Source organism: Lampris incognitus, chromosome 2 (genome assembly GCF_029633865.1).
Source record: "Lampris incognitus isolate fLamInc1 chromosome 2, fLamInc1.hap2, whole genome shotgun sequence".
NCBI lineage: Eukaryota > Metazoa > Chordata > Actinopteri > Lampriformes > Lampridae > Lampris > Lampris incognitus.
In genome coordinates, this window is record NC_079212.1 from 150,389,110 (window position 1) to 150,411,129 (window position 22,020).

The following is a 22,020-nucleotide window of genomic DNA, read 5'->3' on the forward strand; positions in this document are numbered from 1 at the left end:
CCCACAAGCCTTGCTGTTTCAGATGCTCTGACATAGTCGTCTGGCCACAACAATCTGGCCCTTGTCAAAGTCACTCAGGTCTTTACTGCTGCCCATTTCTCCTGCATCCAACATGTTGATTACCAGAACTGATCGTTCACTTGCCATCTACTCCACCCACACCTGCACCTGAGCCTTGTCTGGAGATGAGCAACATCATTTGGCTCAACCTGTTAATGTTCATAATGTTTTGGCTCATCAGTGTGTCTGTGCGTGTGTGTGTGTGTGTGTGTGTGTGTTCAGCCATAGCAGAGGCGGTAGAGAAGTGGAAAAGAGAGAAGGAGGAACGCCGTCTTGCAGGAGGAGGAGAGAAAGAGGAGGAAGAAGAGAATATCTACGCAGTGGGGAAAGAGGAGGTATGACCTCTGACCTCTCAGGAGAGAGACAACATTAATTTTCTCTTCCTGTTTACCAACACATCAGTTCAACACATTTATAATGCAACAACATGATTTTTATGAAAACATGAGACCTGAGTTTCTCATGCACAGAAGTTCGTACTGTATAGAGAGGTTTCTCATGTACAGAAGTCCGTACTGTGTAGGGAGGTTTCTTATGTGCAGAAGTCCGTACTGTATAGAGAGGTTTCTCATGCACAGAAGTCCGTACTGTGTAGAGGGGGTTCTCATGCGCAGAAGTCCGTACTGTGTAGGGAGGTTTCTCATGTGCAGAAGTCCGTACTGTGTAGAGGGGTTTCTCATGTACAGAAGTCCGTACTGTGTAGAGGGGGTTCTCATGTACAGAAGTCCGTACTGTGTAGAGGGGTTTCTCATGTGCAGAAGTCCGTACTGTGTAGAGGGGGTTCTCATGTGCAGAAGTCCGTACTGTGTAGAGGGGTTTCTCATGTGCAGAAGTCCGTACTGTGTAGAGGGGTTTCTCATGTACAGAAGTCCGTACTGTGTAGAGGGGGTTCTCATGTACAGAAGTCCGTACTGTGTAGAGGGGTTTCTCATGTACAGAAGTCCGTACTGTGTAGAGAGGTTTCTCATGTGCAGAAGTCCGTACTGTGTAGAGAGGTTTCTCATGTGCAGAAGTCCGTACTGTGTAGGGAGGTTTCTCATGTGCAGAAGTCCGTACTGTGTAGAGGGGTTTCTCATGTACAGAAGTCCATACTGTGTAGAGAGGTTTCTCGCGTGCAGAAGTCCGTACTGTGTAGGGAGGTTTCTCATGTACAGAAGTCCGTACTGTGTAGAGGGGTTTCTCATGTGCAGAAGTCCGTACTGTGTAGAGGGGTTTCTCATGTACAGAAGTCCGTACTGTGTAGAGGGGTTTCTCATGTACAGAAGTCCGTACTGTGTAGAGGGGGCTCTCATGTACAGAAGTCCGTACTGTGTAGAGGGGTTTCTCATGTGCAGAAGTCCGTACTGTGTAGAGGGGTTCTCATGTACAGAAGTCCGTACTGTGTAGGGAGGTTTCTCATGTGCAGAAGTCCGTACTGTGTAGAGGGGTTTCTCATGTGCAGAAGTCCGTACTGTGTAGAGGGGTTTCTCGCGTGCAGAAGTCCGTACTGTGTAGAGGGGTTTCTCATGTACAGAAGTCCGTACTGTGTAGAGGGGTTTCTCATGTGCAGAAGTCCGTACTGTGTAGGGAGGTTTCTCATGTGCAGAAGTCCGTACTGTGTAGGGAGGTTTCTCGCGTGCAGAAGTCCGTACTGTGTAGAGGGGTTTCTCATGTACAGAAGTCCGTACTGTGTAGAGGGGGTTCTCATGTGCAGAAGTCCGTACTGTGTAGGGAGGTTTCTCATGTGCAGAAGTCCGTACTGTGTACCACAGTCGGTTGGTCAGCGCGTAGTGAGACACTTGCAAGCCGGGCAGTAAGACTGGCTCTGACATCTGTGTACATTTTGGGGAGTGCCTCTCTTGCGAAGTAATTGCGACTGGGCAATTTGTATCTCGGATTCAGTGTTTTTAGCAGCTGTACAAAGCCGGTCGGCTCCACTGTCGATACGGGGGCCATGTCTTTAGCGATATGGAAACCCACAGCTTTGGTAATATCATGCCACTTGTCACTTGTTCTTTTGTAAGGCACACCATGGGTGAATGAAGCTTGCAGCAGGGTTTGTTTCAGGGCAGAAGGCTGGGGAGGCTTTGTGGCCTGAGTCGCAGCACGCATTTTGACACACTCCTCGTACTGCACTTTATGGCACTGTTGTAAGTTGTGGAAGAGATTTGTTGTGCTCGAACCTTTAGTTGCAACAGGTTTTTTACATTCTTTACAGAAAACATTTTGCTGCTGGTCATCTGACACTTTAAAACCAAACCATCTCCAAATTATCCATCCATTGTTCTTTCGTTTACTGACCAACTCCTCCTCTTCTGCGGCACACGTCTCCACGTTCTCGCTGAGTGTGAGAGTGGAGGGGGAGGGGGAGGGGCTTCGGGCTTGTACTCACCGAGTGACGGAGGCGGAGCTGCAGAAAAGTTGTGTGTGTACTGTAGGGACACAGGGGGGAGAGGAGGAGGAGGAGGAGAAATAGGTGCGAGCTTGCAGCCCATGTCTTGTCATTTTAACGCAAAATTAACTATATCGATACAAGCAATATTGTCCCGTGTTATATCTCGTTTAGAAATATATCGATATATATTAAGATATCGAGATATCGCCCAGCCCTAGTTTCTCATGTGCAGAAGTCCGTACTGTGTAGAGGTTTCTCATGTGCAGAAGTCCGTACTGTATAGAGAGGTTTCTCATGTACAGAAGTCTGTACTGTGTAGGGAGGTTTCTCATGTACAGAAGTCCGTACTGTGTAGGGAGGTTTCTCATGTGCAGAAGTCCGTACTGTGTAGGGAGGTTTCTCATGTGCAGAAGTCCGTACTGTGTAGGGAGGTTTCTCATGTGCAGAAGTCCGTACTGTGTAGGGAGGTTTCTCATGTGCAGAAGTCCGTACTGTGTAGGGAGGTTTCTCATGTGCAGAAGTCCGTACTCTGTAGGGAGGTTTCTCATGTGCAGAAGTCCGTAATGTGTAGAGAGGTTTCTCATGTGCAGAAGTCCGTGCTGTGGAGGGAGGTTTCTCATGTACAGAAGTCCGTACTCTGTAGGGAGGTTTCTCATGTGCAGAAGTCCATACTGTGTAGAGGGGTTCTCATGTGCAGAAGTCCATACTGTGTAGAGGGGTTTCTCATGTGCAGAAGTCCGTACTGTGTAGAGAGGTTTCTCGCGTGCAGAAGTCCGTACTGTGTAGAGGGGTTTCTCATGTGCAGAAGTCCGTACTGTGTAGAGGGGTTTCTCATGTACAGAAGTCCATACTGTGTAGAGGGGTTTCTCATGTGCAGAAGTCCATACTGTGTAGAGAGGTTTCTCATGTACAGAAGTCCATACTGTGTAGAGGGGGTTCTCGTGTGCAGAAGTCCGTACTGTTCAGAGAGGTTTCTCATGTACAGAAGTCCATACTGTGTAGAGGGGGTTCTCATGTGCAGAAGTCCATACTGTGTAGAGAGGTTTCTCGTGTGCAGAAGTCCGTACTGTGTAGAGGGGTTTCTCATGTGCAGAAGTCCGTACTGTGTAGAGAGGTTTCTCATGTGCAGAAGTCCATACTGTGTAGAGGGGTTTCTCATGTACAGAAGTCCATACTGTGTAGAGGGGTTTCTCATGTACAGAAGTCCATACTGTGTAGAGAGGTTTCTCATGTGCAGAAATCTGTACTGTGTAGAGGGGTTTCTCATGTGTAGAAGTCCGTACTGTGTGGAGAGGCTTCTCATGTGCAGAAGTCCGTACTGTGTAGGGAGGTTTCTCATATGCAGAAGTCCCTACTGTGTAGGGAGGTTTCTCATGTGCAGAAGTCCGTACTGTGTAGGGAGGTTTCTCATGTGCAGAAGTCCGTACTGTGTAGGGAGGTTTCTCATGTGCAGAAGTCCGTACTGTGGAGGGAGGTTTCTCATGTACAGAAGTCCGTACTGTGTAGGGAGGTTTCTCATGTGCAGAAGTCCGTACTGTGTAGGGAGGTTTCTCATGTGCAGAAGTCCGTACTGTGTAGGGAGGTTTCTCATGTGCAGAAGTCCGTACTGTGTAGGGAGGTTTCTCATGTGCAGAAGTCCGTACTCTGTAGGGAGGTTTCTCATGTGCAGAAGTCCGTAATGTGTAGAGAGGTTTCTCATGTGCAGAAGTCCGTGCTGTGGAGGGAGGTTTCTCATGTACAGAAGTCCGTACTCTGTAGGGAGGTTTCTCATGTGCAGAAGTCCGTACTGTGTAGAGGGGTTCTCATGTGCAGAAGTCCATACTGTGTAGAGGGGTTTCTCATGTGCAGAAGTCCGTACTGTGTAGAGAGGTTTCTCATGTACAGAAGTCCATACTGTGTAGAGGGGGTTCTCGTGTGCAGAAGTCCGTACTGTTCAGAGAGGTTTCTCATGTACAGAAGTCCATACTGTGTAGAGGGGGTTCTCATGTGCAGAAGTCCATACTGTGTAGAGAGGTTTCTCGTGTGCAGAAGTCCGTACTGTGTAGAGGGGTTTCTCATGTGCAGAAGTCCGTACTGTGTAGAGAGGTTTCTCATGTGCAGAAGTCCATACTGTGTAGAGGGGTTTCTCATGTGCAGAGGTCCGTACTGTGTAGAGGGGTTTCTCATGTGCAGAGGTCCGTACTGTGTAGAGGGGTTTCTCATGTGCAGAGGTCCGTACTGTGTAGAGGGGTTTCTCATGTGCAGAAGTCCGTACTGTGTAGAGGGGTTTCTCGCGTGCAGAAGTCCGTACTGTGTAGAGGGGTTTCTCATGTGCAGAAGTCCATACTGTGTAGAGGGGTTTCTCATGTACAGAAGTCCATACTGTGTAGAGGGGTTTCTCATGTACAGAAGTCCATACTGTGTAGAGAGGTTTCTCATGTGCGGAAATCTGTACTGTGTAGAGGGGTTTCTCATGTGTAGAAGTCCGTACTGTGTAGGGAGGCTTCTCATGTGCAGAAGTCCGTACTGTGTAGGGAGGTTTCTCATGTGCAGAAGTCCGTACTGTGTAGGGAGGTTTCTCATGTGCAGAAGTCCGTACTGTGTAGGGAGGTTTCTCATGTGCAGAAGTCCGTACTCTGTAGGGAGGTTTCTCATGTGCAGAAGTCCGTAATGTGTAGAGAGGTTTCTCATGTGCAGAAGTCCGTAATGTGTAGAGAGGTTTCTCATGTGCAGAAGTCCGTACTGTGTAGAGGGGTTTCTCGTGTGCAGAAGTCCGTACTGTGTAGAGGGGTTTCTCATGTACAGAAGTCCATACTGTGTAGAGGGGTTTCTCATGTGCAGAAGTCCATACTGTGTAGAGAGGTTTCTCATGTACAGAAGTCCATACTGTGTAGAGAGGCTTCTCATGTATAGAAGTCCATACTGTGTAGAGGGGGTTCTCGTGTGCAGAAGTCCGTACTGTTCAGAGAGGTTTCTCATGTACAGAAGTCCATACTGTGTAGAGGGGGTTCTCATGTGCAGAAGTCCATACTGTGTAGAGAGGTTTCTCGTGTGCAGAAGTCCGTACTGTGTAGAGGGGTTTCTCATGTGCAGAAGTCCGTACTGTGTAGAGAGGTTTCTCATGTGCAGAAGTCCATACTGTGTAGAGGGGTTTCTCATGTACAGAAGTCCATACTGTGTAGAGGGGTTTCTCATGTACAAAAGTCCATACTGTGTAGAGAGGTTTCTCATGTGTAGAAGTCCGTACTGTATAGAGAGGCTTCTCGTGCAGAAGTCCGTACTGTGTAGAGGGGTTTCTCGTGTGCAGAAGTCCGTACTGTGTAGAGGGGTTTCTCATGTGCAGAGGTCCGTACTGTGTAGAGGGGTTTCTCATGTGCAGAGGTCCGTACTGTGTAGAGGGGTTTCTCATGTGCAGAAGTCCGTACTGTGTAGAGGGGTTTCTCATGTGCAGAGGTCCGTACTGTGTAGAGGGGTTTCTCATGTGCAGAAGTCCGTACTGTGTAGAGGGGTTTCTCGCGTGCAGAAGTCCGTACTGTGTAGAGGGGTTTCTCATGTGCAGAAGTCCATACTGTGTAGAGGGATTTCTCATGTGCAGAAGTCCATACTGTGTAGAGAGGTTTCTCATGTGCAGAAGTCCATACTGTGTAGAGAGGTTTCTCGTGTGCAGAAGTCCGTACTGTGTAGAGGGGTTTCTCATGTGCAGAAGTCCGTACTGTGTAGAGAGGTTTCTCATGTGCAGAAGTCCATACTGTGTAGAGGGGTTTCTCATGTACAGAAGTCCATACTGTGTAGAGGGGTTTCTCATGTACAAAAGTCCATACTGTGTAGAGAGGTTTCTCATGTGTAGAAGTCCGTACTGTATAGAGAGGCTTCTCGTGCAGAAGTCCGTACTGTGTAGAGGGGTTTCTCGTGTGCAGAAGTCCGTACTGTGTAGAGGGGTTTCTCATGTGCAGAGGTCCGTACTGTGTAGAGGGGTTTCTCATGTGCAGAGGTCCGTACTGTGTAGAGGGGTTTCTCATGTGCAGAAGTCCGTACTGTGTAGAGGGGTTTCTCATGTGCAGAGGTCCGTACTGTGTAGAGGGGTTTCTCATGTGCAGAAGTCCGTACTGTGTAGAGGGGTTTCTCGCGTGCAGAAGTCCGTACTGTGTAGAGGGGTTTCTCATGTGCAGAAGTCCATACTATGTAGAGGGGTTTCTCATGTGCAGAAGTCCATACTGTGTAGAGAGGTTTCTCATGTGCAGAAGTCCGTACTGTGTAGGGAGGTTTCTCATGTGCAGAAGTCCGTACTGTGTAGAGGGGTTTCTCATGTGCAGAAGTCCGTACTGTGTAGGGAGGTTTCTCTAGTGCAGAAGTCCGTACTGTGGAGGGAGGTTTCTCATGTACAGAAGTCCGTACTGTGTAGGGAGGTTTCTCATGTGCAGAAGTCCGTACTGTGTAGGGAGGTTTCTCATGTGCAGAAGTCCGTACTGTGTAGGGAGGTTTCTCATGTGCAGAAGTCCGTACTGTGTAGAGAGGTTTCTCATGTGCAGAAGTCCGTACTGTGTAGGGAGGTTTCTCATGTGCAGAAGTCCGTACTGTGTAGGGAGGTTTCTCATGTGCAGAAGTCCGTACTGTGTAGGGAGGTTTCTCATGTGCAGAAGTCCGTACTCTGTAGGGAGGTTTCTCATGTGCAGAAGTCCGTAATGTGTAGAGAGGTTTCTCATGTGCAGAAGTCCGTGCTGTGGAGGGAGGTTTCTCATGTACAGAAGTCCGTACTCTGTAGGGAGGTTTCTCATGTGCAGAAGTCCGTACTGTGTAGAGGGGTTCTCATGTGCAGAAGTCCATACTGTGTAGAGGGGTTTCTCATGTGCAGAAGTCCGTACTGTGTAGAGAGGTTTCTCATGTGCAGAAGTCCGTACTGTGTAGAGGGGTTTCTCGTGTGCAGAAGTCCGTACTGTGTAGAGGGGTTTCTCATGTACAGAAGTCCGTACTGTGTAGAGGGGTTTCTCATGTGCAGAAGTCCATACTGTGTAGAGAGGTTTCTCATGTACAGAAGTCCATACTGTGTAGAGGGGGTTCTCGTGTGCAGAAGTCCGTACTGTGTAGAGAGGTTTCTCATGTACAGAAGTCCATACTGTGTAGAGGGGGTTCTCATGTGCAGAAGTCCATACTATGTAGAGAGGTTTCTCGTGTGCAGAAGTCCGTACTGTGTAGAGGGGTTTCTCATGTGCAGAAATCTGTGCTGTGTAGAGGGGTTTCTCATGTGTAGAAGTCCGTACTGTGTAGAGGGGTTTCTCATGTACAGAAGTCCATACTGTGTAGAGGGGTTTCTCATGTACAGAAGTCCATACTGTGTAGAGAGGTTTCTCATGTGCAGAAGTCTGTACTGTGTAGAGGGGTTTCTCATGTATAGAAGTCCGTACTGTGTAGAGAGGCTTCTCGTGCAGAAGTCTGTACTGTGTAGAGGGGTTTCTCATGTGCAGAAGTCCGTACTGTGTAGAGGGGTTTCTCATGTGCAGAAGTCCGTACTGTGTAGAGGGGTTTCTCATGTGCAGAAGTCCGTACTGTGTAGAGAGGTTTCTCATGTACAGAAGTCCATACTGTGTAGACGGGTTTCTCGTGTGCAGAAGTCCGTACTGTGTAGAGGGGTTTCTCATGTGCAGAAGTCCGTACTGTGTAGAGGGGTTTCTCATGTGCAGAGGTCCGTACTGTGTAGAGGGGTTTCTCGCGTGCAGAAGTCCGTACTGTGTAGAGGGGTTTCTCATGTGCAGAAGTCCGTACTGTGTAGAGGGGTTTCTCATGTGCAGAAGTCCGTACTGTGTAGACGGGTTTCTCGCGTGCTGAAGTCTGTACTGTGTAGACGGGTTTCTCGCTTGCTGAAGTCCATACTGTGTAGAGGGGTTTCTCATGTACAGAAGTCCGTACTGTGTAGAGGGGTTTCTCATGTGCAGAGGTCCGTACTGTGTAGAGGGGTTTCTCATGTACAGAAGTCCGTACTGTGTAGAGGGGTTTCTCATGTGCAGAAGTCCGTACTGTGTAGAGAGGTTTCTCATGTGCAGAAGTCCGTACTGTGTAGAGGGGTTTCTCATGTGCAGAAGTCCGTACTGTGTAGAGGGGTTTCTCATGTGCAGAGGTCCGTACTGTGTAGAGGGGTTTCTCATGTACAGAAGTCCGTACTGTGTAGAGAGGTTTCTCATGTGCAGAAGTCCGTACTGTGTAGAGGGGTTTCTCATGTGCAGAAGTCCGTACTGTGTAGACGGGTTTCTCGCGTGCTGAAGTCCGTACTGTGTAGAGGGGTTTCTCATGTGCAGAAGTCCGTACTGTGTAGGGAGGTTTCTCATGTGCAGAAGTCCGTACTGTGTAGAGGGGTTTCTCATGTGCAGAAGTCCCTACTGTGTAGAGGGGTTTCTCATGTGCAGAAGTCCGTACTGTGTAGAGGGGTTTCTCATGTGCAGAAGTCCGTACTGTGTAGAGGGGTTTCTCATGTGCAGAAGTCCGTACTGTGTAGAGGGGTTTCTCATGTGCAGAAGTCCGTACTGTGTAGACGGGTTTCTCGCGTGCTGAAGTCCGTACTGTGTAGAGAGGTTTCTCATGTACAGAAGTCCGTACTGTGTAGGGAGGTTTCTCATGTGCAGAAGTCCGTACTGTGTAGGGAGGTTTCTCATGTGCAGAAGTCCGTACTGTGTAGGGAGGTTTCTCATGTGCAGAAGTCCGTACTGTGTAGAGGGGTTTCTCATGTGCAGAAGTCCCTACTGTGTAGAGGGGTTTCTCATGTGCAGAAGTCCGTACTGTGTAGAGGGGTTTCTCATGTGCAGAAGTCCGTACTGTGTAGAGGGGTTTCTCATGTGCAGAAGTCCGTACTGTGTAGAGGGGTTTCTCATGTGCAGAAGTCCGTACTGTGTAGACGGGTTTCTCGCGTGCTGAAGTCCGTACTGTGTAGAGGGGTTTCTCATGTGCAGAAGTCCGTACTGTGTAGAGGGGTTTCTCATGTGCTGAAGTCCGTACTGTGTAGAGGGGTTTCTCATGTGCAGAAGTCCGTACTGTGTAGAGGGGTTTCTCATGTGCAGAAGTCCGTACTGTGTAGAGGGGTTTCTCATGTGCTGAAGTCCGTACTGTGTAGAGGGGTTTCTCATGTGCAGAAGTCTGTACTGTGTAGACGGGTTTCTCGCGTGCTGAAGTCTGTACTGTGTAGACGGGTTTCTCGCGTGCTGAAGTCCGTACTGTGTAGAGGGGTTTCTCATGTGCAGAAGTCCGTACTGTGTAGACGGGTTTCTCGCGTGCTGAAGTCCGTACTGTGTAGAGGGGTTTCTCATGTGCAGAAGTCCGTACTGTGTAGAGGGGTTTCTCATGTGCAGAAGTCCGTACTGTGTAGAGGGGTTTCTCATGTGCAGAAGTCCGTACTGTGTAGAGGGGTTTCTCGCGTGCTGAAGTCCGTACTGTGTAGAGGGGTTTCTCAAGTACAGAAGTCCGTACTGTGTAGCGGGGTGTGGTGGGCTGCTGACTGCTGGAATGAGCATCAGTTGTGTGTATATATTTGTTCAATTCCACCCTGCAAATGTGTCCCATATCTCCCAGTTTTGATGAATTGGTGAGTGAACATGTATTTTCTGGTGTGTAATGTAATTCTCAAGACACGTGAATAGTTAATTCATGCGAACAGGAGTACAGAAACGAGGAAGAATCCTGGTCTAGAAATAACCAGCAGCCTCCTGAAAACATGCTACCTGTCATATGATGATGTTCGTTATAGAGTAATGTTCAGTTACAGAGTGATGATGTTTCTTCTCCAGTCGGATGAGGAGCTCGGAGAGGAGCAGGAAGAGGAGGATGGAAAACACACCTTCATTGCACATGTCCCTGTCCCTTCACAGAAGGAGGTAAGACACACTCATGTAGACTGTTCCCTTGTTTCATTATATGTTTGTGGTCTGGATCAGGAAGATCACTTCCTAGTGCCAGGTGTGAACACACACAGCAGACATCGTGATCGGAATGTGATGGATATTTGTCTGGAATGTTCTGGCTCATACTGTGAAGGAATCTCAGCCATGTTGAGCCTGGTGTAAACAGAAGCCATGCAGCCTCCATGGACAGTGAGGAGACACTGTGCATGCAGCAGACACCTCAGTAGACACCCATTCCTCCGGCAGAAGCTAAAAGATCTTTGTTTTTATTTCGATCCTGACCACCTGCGCTGACTCCCCCCAGGACTGCATATTCTCCAGAGCCAAAGAAATGGAGAGCACAGTGAAAAATGTTCCAGTAACAGAGTTGACAAACAACTGTACAAACATCTGCCACTGTACAGTCACTGTATGGTTGTTGTATGGTTACTGTACGGTCACTGTATGGTCATTGTACAATTATTGTACGGTCACTGTATAGTTTTTGTATGGTCACTGTACAGTTATTGTATGGTCACTGTACAGTTATTGTACGGTCATTGTACGGTCACTGTACGGTCACTGTACGGTCATTGTACGGTTATTGTATGGTCATTGTACGGTTATTGTTCGGTCATTGTACAGTCATTGTAAGGTTATTGTACTGTTATTGTACGGTCACTGTATGGTTATTGTATGGTCACTGTACGGTTATTTTACCGTCACTGTACGGTTATTGTATCGTCACAGTATGGTTATTGTACGGTCACTGTACGGTTATTGTACAGTCACTGTACAGTCATTGTAAGGTTATTGTACTGTTATTGTATGGTCACTGTATAGTTATTGTATGGTCACTGTACGGTCACTCTACGGTCATTGTATGGTCATTGTACGGTCGCTGTACGGTTATTGTATGATATGGTACTGTTATTGTATGGTCACTTTACGGTTATTGTACGGTCACTGTACAGTTATTGTACGGTCACTGGGTGTGCTGCAATAAGCAAAAACAACTTTGCTATCATTGCTTAGAGCCAGGCGTTTAACATGATCAGATCACATTGCCATGGCAACGCTGTAAATCTTTGCCCCATTATGGCTGCTTGCAGCTATATTTTCATATTTACTAGTTATATTGACTAGTCATGTTTACTGGTCATACTATGATATTTACTTTGTTGGCTTTTCCACGATAAAAGTCGCTGGCTCCGAAGACGGGGTCGGCTTTGACTCCCTTCCAAAAAAAAACACCAGAAAACTTTGCCACTCAAAAAAGTTCCAAACTTGTTTCTAAGTTAACATAATAAAGAAATGAGAAGACCACTTATGGCATGAAACGAACTTAAATAGCGATAGCGGTCACCCGACATTTAGTGCCCCAACCCGCTGGCTACCAACCATGGCGCCCCCTGCTGGGCGTCTCTCCAAGTTATATATCCAGCTGACGAGGTATTGGAATCACCTGGGTTTAACCAGCAGCTCCACAGGAGGAGGGGCATTACAAATTTACACACATACGCATGGCACTAGAGACGTAATACCCCCTCCCATAACCAGCAGGGGGCGTGTGCAAAGCTGCATGCCCAGCTTCTATCACACCAGAAAACGTAATCCATAACACATAATAATATACAGTATACAGTAGTAAACACATTCACATATGACACTTCATTTGAATAAATTTGAAGGAATAAACACAAGTGCAAAAGCATTTACCAAAAACCAAATTAACGGCTGCGACATTCCGGCCCATAATTGTAATAATCAATTACCAATTACCTAACAATTACCAGAAGCCATTATTACATAGTAATGAACAAACATTTTCCATTTTCCATCTCAGAAAACATTGCTTTGGTATTCGAAGTCCATCCTTAATAATGTCAACAGTCCATAAGGCTAAAAAAATAAAATAAAAAAATATAGCAAGCCTAAAGCCTACTAATGCGATTAGTCCATTCTAAAAAGCGAGAAAATTGAAAAATGTTCAAGTTCATCATGGCTACCATGTGTGGCAGCGTCGCATTGTCTTTGGGAAGAGGGGTGTGTGTATGTGTGTGAGGTCACGTCAGTATAAGTGTAGAGTTGGGGCTGGTTCAGGAACACGAAACCATTGTGAAGGCTTCATTCTTTCTCCAACAAGAGACACAGCTTCGTGACGGGTCGCTCCAAAACATGTCTTTGTCTTGAGACAAACACGGTGAATATGTCCTTTGGAGTCTGCCATTGTTTCTATCATGCGTCCCATGAGCCATGAGTTCCTGGGTGAAGCATCATCCACCACAAGAACAAGGTCCCCGACGGTGAAACTTCTCCGTGGTTTATGTCATTTTTGGTATTCCTGCATCGTAGTGAGGTACTCCTTGACCCACCTCTTCCAAAACAGGTTTGCGATGTATTGCACTTGCCTCCATCTTCTACAGATGTACAAGTTGTTACGTATCTCGAATGAGGACCAGAGGCCAGTATAGCGAAACCCAAAGGACAGACAGACAGAGAGCACCGGGATAACCCGAAGGGCGATTTTAATGCAGGAAAGCAAACGACACTGCCACAGGGATGGTAACAGGGGAATCTCAGGTGGGGGTGGTTAAGACGATGTGCGTGCGCCTGGCTACCAAAGTCCAAATCCGTAGAGCGAGGGGTGGTCTGAGGAAGTGCGGGTCAGAGATCAAGGGAGTCAAGTCCAAAAAGAGGGGTCCAGGGAGAGACACATGGAGGGAGATCACTGGAGAGGTCCGGGCAAAACGTGAAGGTTGCTGGGGACGAGGAGCGAGGGAGACGCGGGGAGCCGTGGAAGTCGTGGAGGGAGAGTCGCAGGGATCACTACATCGAAGCACGGAGAGACCTTCTGGGAGGCTTCTTGTAGAGGGCTGCCTGATTACCGCAGGTGTGCCTGATAGATGATGGCAAACACCTGGTGCAGTGCAGCGCTCATCTCCTCAGAGCGTGAGCCGAGCGCTCGGATGTCTCCGGCATGTCCGAGCTGGGGGAGTGGCTTGAATGTGCTGGGGAGGCAGCTCGGGGCGGTGTAACCACAACACAAGTCCTCCTTTCTAAATAGATCGTGTGCTAGTATAGGTTTTCCTTTAAGCTGGAGGAGATGGTTGGGCGTTAATGCTTCGAGATCATTTGGGTCATCACTGGATGGTGTGATGGGACGGTCGTTCAAGATAGCCTCTGCCTCACATAGAGCTGTATGCAGGGTCTCATCGTCCAGAGCTTGCTACTTCATCACTGAACAGAGCACTCTTTTGACCTGTTGTATGAGGCGCTCCCAAACACCGCCATGATGCGCTCCACGGGGAGGGTTAAAGGTCCACTTTATTGATTCTTGCAGAAGTGATTTCTGGATCTTGTCCTGGTTGAGTTCCTGAAGGGCCTCTTTTAGTTCCCGGTTTGAACTCACAAAGTTAGCTCCATCATCGGATCATACTTCCTTTGCTTGTCCTCTTCGGCATATAAATCTCCTGAGTGCATTGATATATGAATCTGTGTTGAGTGTGCGCCACCTCCAGCTGAACTGTGTGACATGCCAGACAAGTAAATATGACTCTGTATCTTTTAATTGTACTCCTTTCCTGCTTCACACCAATAGGCCCGAAGTAGTCTATTACCACGTAGGTGAATGGAGGGAGATCCGTAGAGACACGGTCAATGGGCAGATCTGACATTTTTTGTTTGCCTGAACTTTTAAAGCTTGCAGGTTACGCATTCCCTAATGACCGTTCTGGCTGCTGCATTGGCGTGGAGTATCCAGTATTGACGATGAAGGGTAGAAAGCATGTGATTCCGCCCACTGTGGCCAAACTTTTCATGAATATGGCAAAGAATAAGCTTTGAGATATGGTTGGTTTTGGGCAGTATTGCTGGGTGCTCGCTGGTTTCCTCTGGAAGGGCTGCTCGGCTTAACCTCCCGCCAACTCTCAAGACACCATCCACCATCTTTGGGTCAAGCTTGAGTAAGGGACCTATTTTCTTCACTGTGCCTTTGTTCAATGAAGCTATTTCGTCTGAGAAGCTTTGTCTTTGCACAAAGCACATGATGGCCTTTTCTGCATGAGCCATGTCTTTAACGGCAAGCCTTTGCCTTTTTAAGCTTGCTCTTGCTTTAAACTGCTGCATGTGCTTTGTAACTGTGTCATCTTGCTTGCTGGAGCCTTGGTGTATGGAAAGTATGGTTTTTGCCTTGATTCTTTCCTGGTGCAGTTGTTTAAGCAGCTCTTCACACTTGAGAATCCACCCCATTGCTCTTTTTAGGTCGATCCACCTGGAGAAGTGCCTTAAGAGTATAGTGGTGGGAGTTTCATCGGCTTGTAATACTACAGCACAGACTGAGACCACATTCCTCACCTCTGGGTCATCAATAGAGATGGTGCCTGGGTCTTCACCATGCCCTGGCCTTTCAGACTGAGGTTTGCTTAGAAACTCAGGGGCATGGGTCCAAGTTTTGGACTGAAGAAAGTCATCTGCCCGCATGCCACGTGATGCTGCATCTGCGGGGTTGAGCTTGGAGCTGATGTAATTCCATTGTGTGACATTGGACAATGTCCGAATGATGGAAAGTCTGTTCGCCACAAAGGTTTTGAACCTTGCTGTGGTACTTGCAATGTACTTTAAGACGGACATGCTGTCTGTCCAGTACACTGACTCGTCCAACGGAATCTGCAGCTCTGCTTTCAGCATTTGGTCTATACGCACAGCCAAGACTGCGGCCACAAGCTCCAATCTGGGAATGGTGGTCTGTTTGAGGGGAGCTACTTTTGCTTTCCCCATGATGAAAACAACATGCACTTCATCCCTGCTGTTAGTTAGCCTGAGGTAAGACACCGTTCCCAGACCAACCTCGCTTGCGTCACAAAAGTGATGCAGTTGTGCGGATGAGATTTCACCAAAGTCCTTCGTGATACATCTGCTTACGGAGAATGCATCCAACAGCACCAGTTGACTCAACCATCTTTGCCCTCTATCAGCATTCTCTTGTGGAATCTTCTTGTCCCACCCAAGCTTGGCCTTGCATAACTCCTGAAGAATCTGCTTGGCAGATAGCACAACCGGTGCTAAAAATCCTAGGGGGTCATAGACCAAACTCACAACAGACAGGTTGCCACGTCTTGTTTTTGGCTGAGGTTTCAAAACTAAAGGTGAAAGCATCATCCTCAACATCCCACTGAGTTCTGAGGGCCCTTTCCATGGGAAGCTTATCCCTATCAAGATTCAAAATCTTGACTTCTTTGGCTCTTTCTTCCTCAGGGATTATGGTAAGGACAGAGTGATGGTTACAGATCCATTTATTGAGATGAAATCCTCCTTTGCTGCACATCTCTTTGAGGTTCCTGTACAGCCATGCTGCTTGCTCCACGGAGTTCACTGACTTAAGACAGTCGTCCACATAAGAATTCTGTCTTACAGTGTCCACTACCTTAGCTGGGTATTCATTCTGGTTGTCTTCTGCTGTCTTTAGCAAGGCGAATGTAGCACAGCTGGGTGACGATACAGCTCTGAAAATGTGGACTGTCATCCTATGCTCCACAAGCTCTTTAGTGATGTCTCCATCTGGCCACCAGAGAAAGCACAAGAAATCAACATCTTCTCTTCTCTTGCCACTCTCACCTGGTGAAACATGCCTTCGATGTCAATCATCAGAGCAATAGGACCCAGGCAAACTCTTAACATCACGCCAATCAGCTTATTGGTCAAGTCTGGACCTTGCAGCAATTCTCTATTTAGAGAGGTCCAATGAAACGACAATGCACAGTCAAACACCACACGTAGCTTCTTTTTGCGTGGGTGGTAGACCCCATGATGCAGTACATACCACACTTTGCCACTTTCTGTCTCCAACTGGTCCTGGGGTACGACCTCCGCACATCCCTTTACAACAATGTCATGCAAGAAGGCCTTGTACTCATCCAGGAATGCTTGGTCTCTTTTAAACCTTTTCAGCAGCTGTTGTGCTCTTTGCAGGGCTGTATGCTTGTTGTTGGGCATGATTACATCTGGCTCACAAAACGGCAGCTTTAAGTAGTAATGCCCATCCTTTAACACTGCTGATTCTGAGACGATGCTCATAAATTGTTTGTCTTCCTCAGACATGTCTGTCTTTTCGTAATGCTGCTCAGCAAAATCCTGATTGTACTGCTGGGTTAGGAGCTCTTCTAAGTTGGCAATGACTATCCTGTTAACTTGTACAGGATGACAATCGCTCATGTCACTGTCCTCCCTGCGACCGAGTGGGCCATTAATTACCCATCCTAGGAGAATTTTTACAGCAAACGGTCCATTACCTTCACTGTTTATTATTCTCCATGGCTGCAAGACTTCTGGAGCAGTTGCGCCAATCAGTAGCCCAATGCTTGTGTCGATTGGTGCCAATTCAGCATCCTTCAGGTAAGGCCATTTTCTGATGTCCTCTTCTGTAGGAATGTTGTCTTTGGTTACAGGGATAGACGCTTGCGAGAATACATCTGGCAACTTAAGGAATGTGCTGCCTTTCAGTGCAGCCACTTCCATTCCAGAAATCCTGTAACTGGGCACAGGCTTCTCCTGACCCACAGTTTTGAGAAGAACTTTCATTTTATTTCCACTGGTGTTTAGCTCTGCCATTAATTGATCTGTACAAAAGGTTGCAGTGCTTCCTGGGTCAAGGAAAGCATACGTCTGCAGAACTTTGGTTCCTTTGCACGATTTCACTTGAACAGGCACAATAGACAGCTTGCATTCATTATTACCGACCCCAGTATTGCTACCATCATCCAGGGAGACAAGACTTGACATAGCTGATTCTCCAGATTCCATTTTAGTAATCTGAGATTCCATCCTACCTTTTGTGTCAATTTGCAGAATGCTTGGGTGGTTTTGATGGCAAATATGACAAGTCATCGGGTTTTACAATTTTTACCCATATGCCCTTTCCCCAAACATCCGAAGCACAGGCCTTTATTTCTCATGAGCTCCACTTTCTCTTTGTTGGGTCTGTGCTTAAGGGATCCACAAAACTCCAAAGTGTGGTCTTTGCTGCAATATAAGCAGGGCTTCTCAAGAGCACTTGAAGTTTCTTGGCGTTTCTCCTTTTGGTTGAGTTTTGGTTCACGTTCAGTATGCTCCGACACTGCCGCAACAGCAGTAGCAAAACTACTCCTGCTGGCTGGTCTTAAGGGGGGTCTTTGTGTTGTTCTTTTTGCTTTTAACATTCCTTTATCAGTCAGGCCTTGTATGTCACCAAAAATGGGATCCAAAACAACTCGTGATTGTCTTTCCACAAACTCAACAAGGTCTTTGAACTTTGCTCGCCTTCTGCTGTTTTGTTGAATGTCACCGACAACGGTTCTGCACTTGTCTCGAAGCTTAAAAGGCAACTTGGATACGATTGTCCTCCAGTGAGATGGCGTTTCCAGCTCTTCCATGAAATGGACTTCTTCCATTGTATTAAAGCAGCTCTGCAGAAACAGCGCATAAGATCTTAACGCTGGTCCATCCTCTGCTTTAATTGAAGGCCAGCTCAGGATTTTATCCATATGTGCTGTTGTTAGCTTCATTTCATTGCCGAAGTGCAATTCAAGTTGCGCCTTTGCTTCTCTGAACCCCCTTTCTGGGTCCATATGCAGGAAGCTACGAACTAATTCTCTGGGTGCTCCCTTTGTGTATTGTTCCAAATAGAACAATTTATCTTGGACGTTGTCCGTTTTGTGTTCTGTTCCTTGTTCGAAAGCCTTGATAAATGATCGGTACTGCAGAGCATCCCCATCAAATACAGGAATTTCTCTGGCAGGAAGAAGAGATGATTGTTGTAGCTCAACCAGCATTGCAGTTATTTCGTTTTATCTCCTCATGACATCAGTGAGACCCCTTTCTTCACTTTCATTTGAGTCTCCAACTCCTTGGTCATGATTCAAGTGTTTACTTGGTGGGAAATGCTTGCTGCCTGAGAGGTTTGAGGTTTTTGAGTTGTTGCTGGAGCTATGTACGCTGTAGAGATTTCAGAACTTTCCAACTGGTCTTCTGGTGTTTTAATTTCTGATTTTAGCATCCTTGGTGATGATGGTGGTAGTAGTTGTGCAGGCCCAGCATGCGAGGATCCAGACTCCATGAAAACATTTATTTTGGCTTCTGCAGAAGCCAAATCAGCCTCCATGGCGAGCTTCTCTTTCCTCGCCTTAAGCTGCGTTTCCTCCATGTCCAGAGCATGCTTCATTTCCAATGCTTGAGCTTTAGACATCAGAGCAGCACGTTCTGCTTTAGCCTTTAAACAAGCAGAAGATGCGCTGGAGACCTTGCTGCTGGAGGATTTGCTATGAGCCTTGCTTGAGGCCTTTTGGGACACTATCTTCCGGCCCCACACTCCCATCCATTGACTCAGTCACCTTTTCTTCCTCTTGCTCCTCATCCCCAGCCATCCATTTTTTAACGCCATTTAAGAAGTCTCTGAAAAGGGTTAATTTAGGCTCATACCAATCCATATGATCCACCTCTTTTTCCTCTTGGCTTGAAAGTAAGCCTTGTACAGCCACCTGCAAATCCATGAACTCCGCCAAATACGTACTGAAAGCCTCGACATGTTTACCTATGGCGCCTTTATTTTGCCCAGCTTCCAGTAAGGCATTGATCTCACTGCATTTCCGCGTTAGAACGCCAAGCCTCCCCCTGCGCGAGGCAACTGTTTTGACCAGTTGTGCCTCATCCGCATCCCCAGTGACACACATCATACTGCGATATGTTTTATTCACTTAGGAATGAGAACTCGTGGCCCAAAGCGAGCAGAAACAGCCACACCTTTTACTGAGCTCATAGGAAGCACCGCCTCCTTACTGCAACTTACCGCGAGCTCAGCGGCTCCACTTCAACCTATGTTATGAGTGAAAACCATCTTCCTCATAGCTCCGCCCATACTGGGCTCCTTTTGAAGGAAATCCACTTTTTCTTCAATCCAGAAAGTCTTTTGACTTTAAATGTGTGGGCTTTTCCACGATAAAAGCCGCGGGCTCTGAAGACGGGGTCAGCTTTGACTCACTTCTAAAAAAAAACTTTGCCACTCACCACTTCAAAAAATAATTACGTTTATTCACAAACTCAAAAAAAGTTCCAAACTGGTTTCTAAGTTAACATAATAAAGAATCCAAAGGAGTTGAATCGAGTGCAACTGGACTTGGTATATATCCGTGAAGACGTTTGGCCTCTCATCCAAGAGGCTTCCTCAGTTCGGGCCTTTCTGACTAGACCAAGCTAGTCTGACTAGACCAAGCTAGTCTGACTGGCTGCTGATGAGACTCAGAATTGATCCTCTAGGAGTCGTTGTCAGAGCTATTGATATGAGTGGCTCTTTGTGTTCCGATGTTTACCACCGCCCGTCGCTAACAGAGCCATGACCTGGATGAATGAGAACATTCACAGACATGATAAAGAGACGAGAAGACCACTTATGGCATGAAACGATCTTAAATAGCGATAGCGATCGCAAGACTTTTTGCAACCGCCGCTTCTGTCACCCGACATTTAGTGTCCCAACCCGCTGGCTACCAACCATGGCGCCCCTGCTGGGCGTCTCTCTCCAGGTTATATACCCAGCTGACAAGGGATTGGAATCACCTGGGTTTAACCAGCAGCTCCACAGGAGGAGGGGCATTACTTGGAGAGGGATATTTACACACATACACACGGCACTAGGGCCGTAACACCCCCTCCCATGACCAACAGGGGGCGTGTGCAAAGGTGCACGCCCAGCTTCTATCACACCAGAAAATGTAATCCATAACAAAACCATAATATACAACACACAGTAGTAAACACATTCATATATGACCCTTCATTTGAATAAATATGAAGGAATAAACACAAGTGCAAAAGCATTTACCAAAAACCAAATTAACGGCTGCGACATTTACTAGTCATACTATGATATTTACTAGTCATGCTATGATATTTACTGGTCATACTATGATATTTACTAGTCATACTATGATATTTACTGGTCATACTATGATATTTACTAGCCATACTATGATATTTACTAGTCATGCTATGATATTTACTGGTCATACTATGATATTTACTAGTCATACTATGATATTTACTGGTCATACTATGATATTTACTAGCCATACTATGATATTTACTAGTCATGCTATGATATTTACTGGTCATACTATGATATTTCGTAGTCATACTATGATATTTACTAGTCATACTAGGATATTTACTGGTCATACTATGATATTTACTGGTCATTCAATGATATTTACTAGTCATACTATGATATTTACTGGTCATACTATGATATTTACTAGTCATACTATGATATTTACTGGTCATACTATGATATTTACTGGTCATACTATGATATTTACTAGTCATTCAATGATATTTACTGGTCATACTATGATATTTACTGGTCATACTATGATATTTACTGGTCATACTATGATATTTACTAGTCATACTATGATATTTACTGGTCATACTATGATATTTACTAGTCATACTATGATATTTAATGGTCATACTATGATATTTACTAGCCATACTATGATATTTACTGGTCATACTATGATATTTACTAGCCATACTAGGATATTTACTAGTCATACTAGGATATTTACTGGTCATACTATGATATTTACTAGCCATACTATGATATTTACTAGTCATACTATGATATTTACTGGTCATACTATGATATTTACTGGTCATACTATGATATTTACTAGCCATACTATGATATTTACTAGTCATACTATGATATTTACTGGTCATGCTATGATATTTACTGGTCATACTATGATATTTACTAGTCATACTATGATATTTACTGGTCATACTATGATATTTACTAGCCATACTATGATATTTACTAGTCATACTATGATATTTACTGGCCATACTATGATATTTACTGGTCATACTATGATATTTACTGGTCATGCTATGATATTTACTGGTCATACTATGATATTTACTAGTCACACTAGGATATTTACTGGTCATACTATGATATTTACTAGTCATACTATGATATTTACTGGTCATACTATGATATTTACTAGTCATATTATGATATTTACTGGTCATAGTATGATATTTCGTAGTCATACTATGATATTTACTGGTCATACTATGATATTTACTGGTCATACAGTGATATTTACTAGTCATACTATGATATTTACTGGTCATACTATGATATTTACTAGTCATACTATGATATTTACTGGTCATACTATGATATTTACTGGTCATACTATGATATTTACTAGTCATTCAATGATATTTACTGGTCATACTATGATATTTACTGGTCATACTATGATATTTGCTGGTCATACTATGATATTTACTAGTCATACTATGATATTTAATGGTCATACTATGATATTTACTAGCCATACTATGATATTTACTGGTCATACTAGGATATTTACTAGTCATACTAGGATATTTACTGGTCATACTATGATATTTACTAGCCATACTATAATATTTACTAGCCATACTATGATATTTACTAGTCATACTATGATATTTACTGGCCATACTATGGTATTTACTGGTCATACTATGATATTTACTGGTCATACTATGATATTTACTGGTCATACTATGATATTTACTAGCCATGCTATGATATTTACTCGTCATACTATGATATTTACTGGTCATACTATGATATGTACTAGTCATACTATGATATTTACTAGCCATACTATGATATTTACTGGTCATACTATGATATTTACTGGTCATACTATG

At 45.5% G+C, this 22,020-nt stretch overlaps 1 protein-coding gene across 1 annotated transcript in view; it reads left to right on the forward strand.

Moving 5' to 3' along the window:
* isy1 (ISY1 splicing factor homolog) overlaps window positions 1-22,020 on the forward strand; it is a 52,490-nt gene that overhangs the window by 27,048 nt on the left and 3,422 nt on the right. Inside the window, exons 9-10 of the mRNA XM_056274321.1 lie at window positions 283-395; window positions 10,183-10,269. Of these exons, the coding sequence (XP_056130296.1) occupies window positions 283-395; window positions 10,183-10,269 (200 nt within the window). The remainder of the gene's footprint in view (window positions 1-282; window positions 396-10,182; window positions 10,270-22,020) is intronic.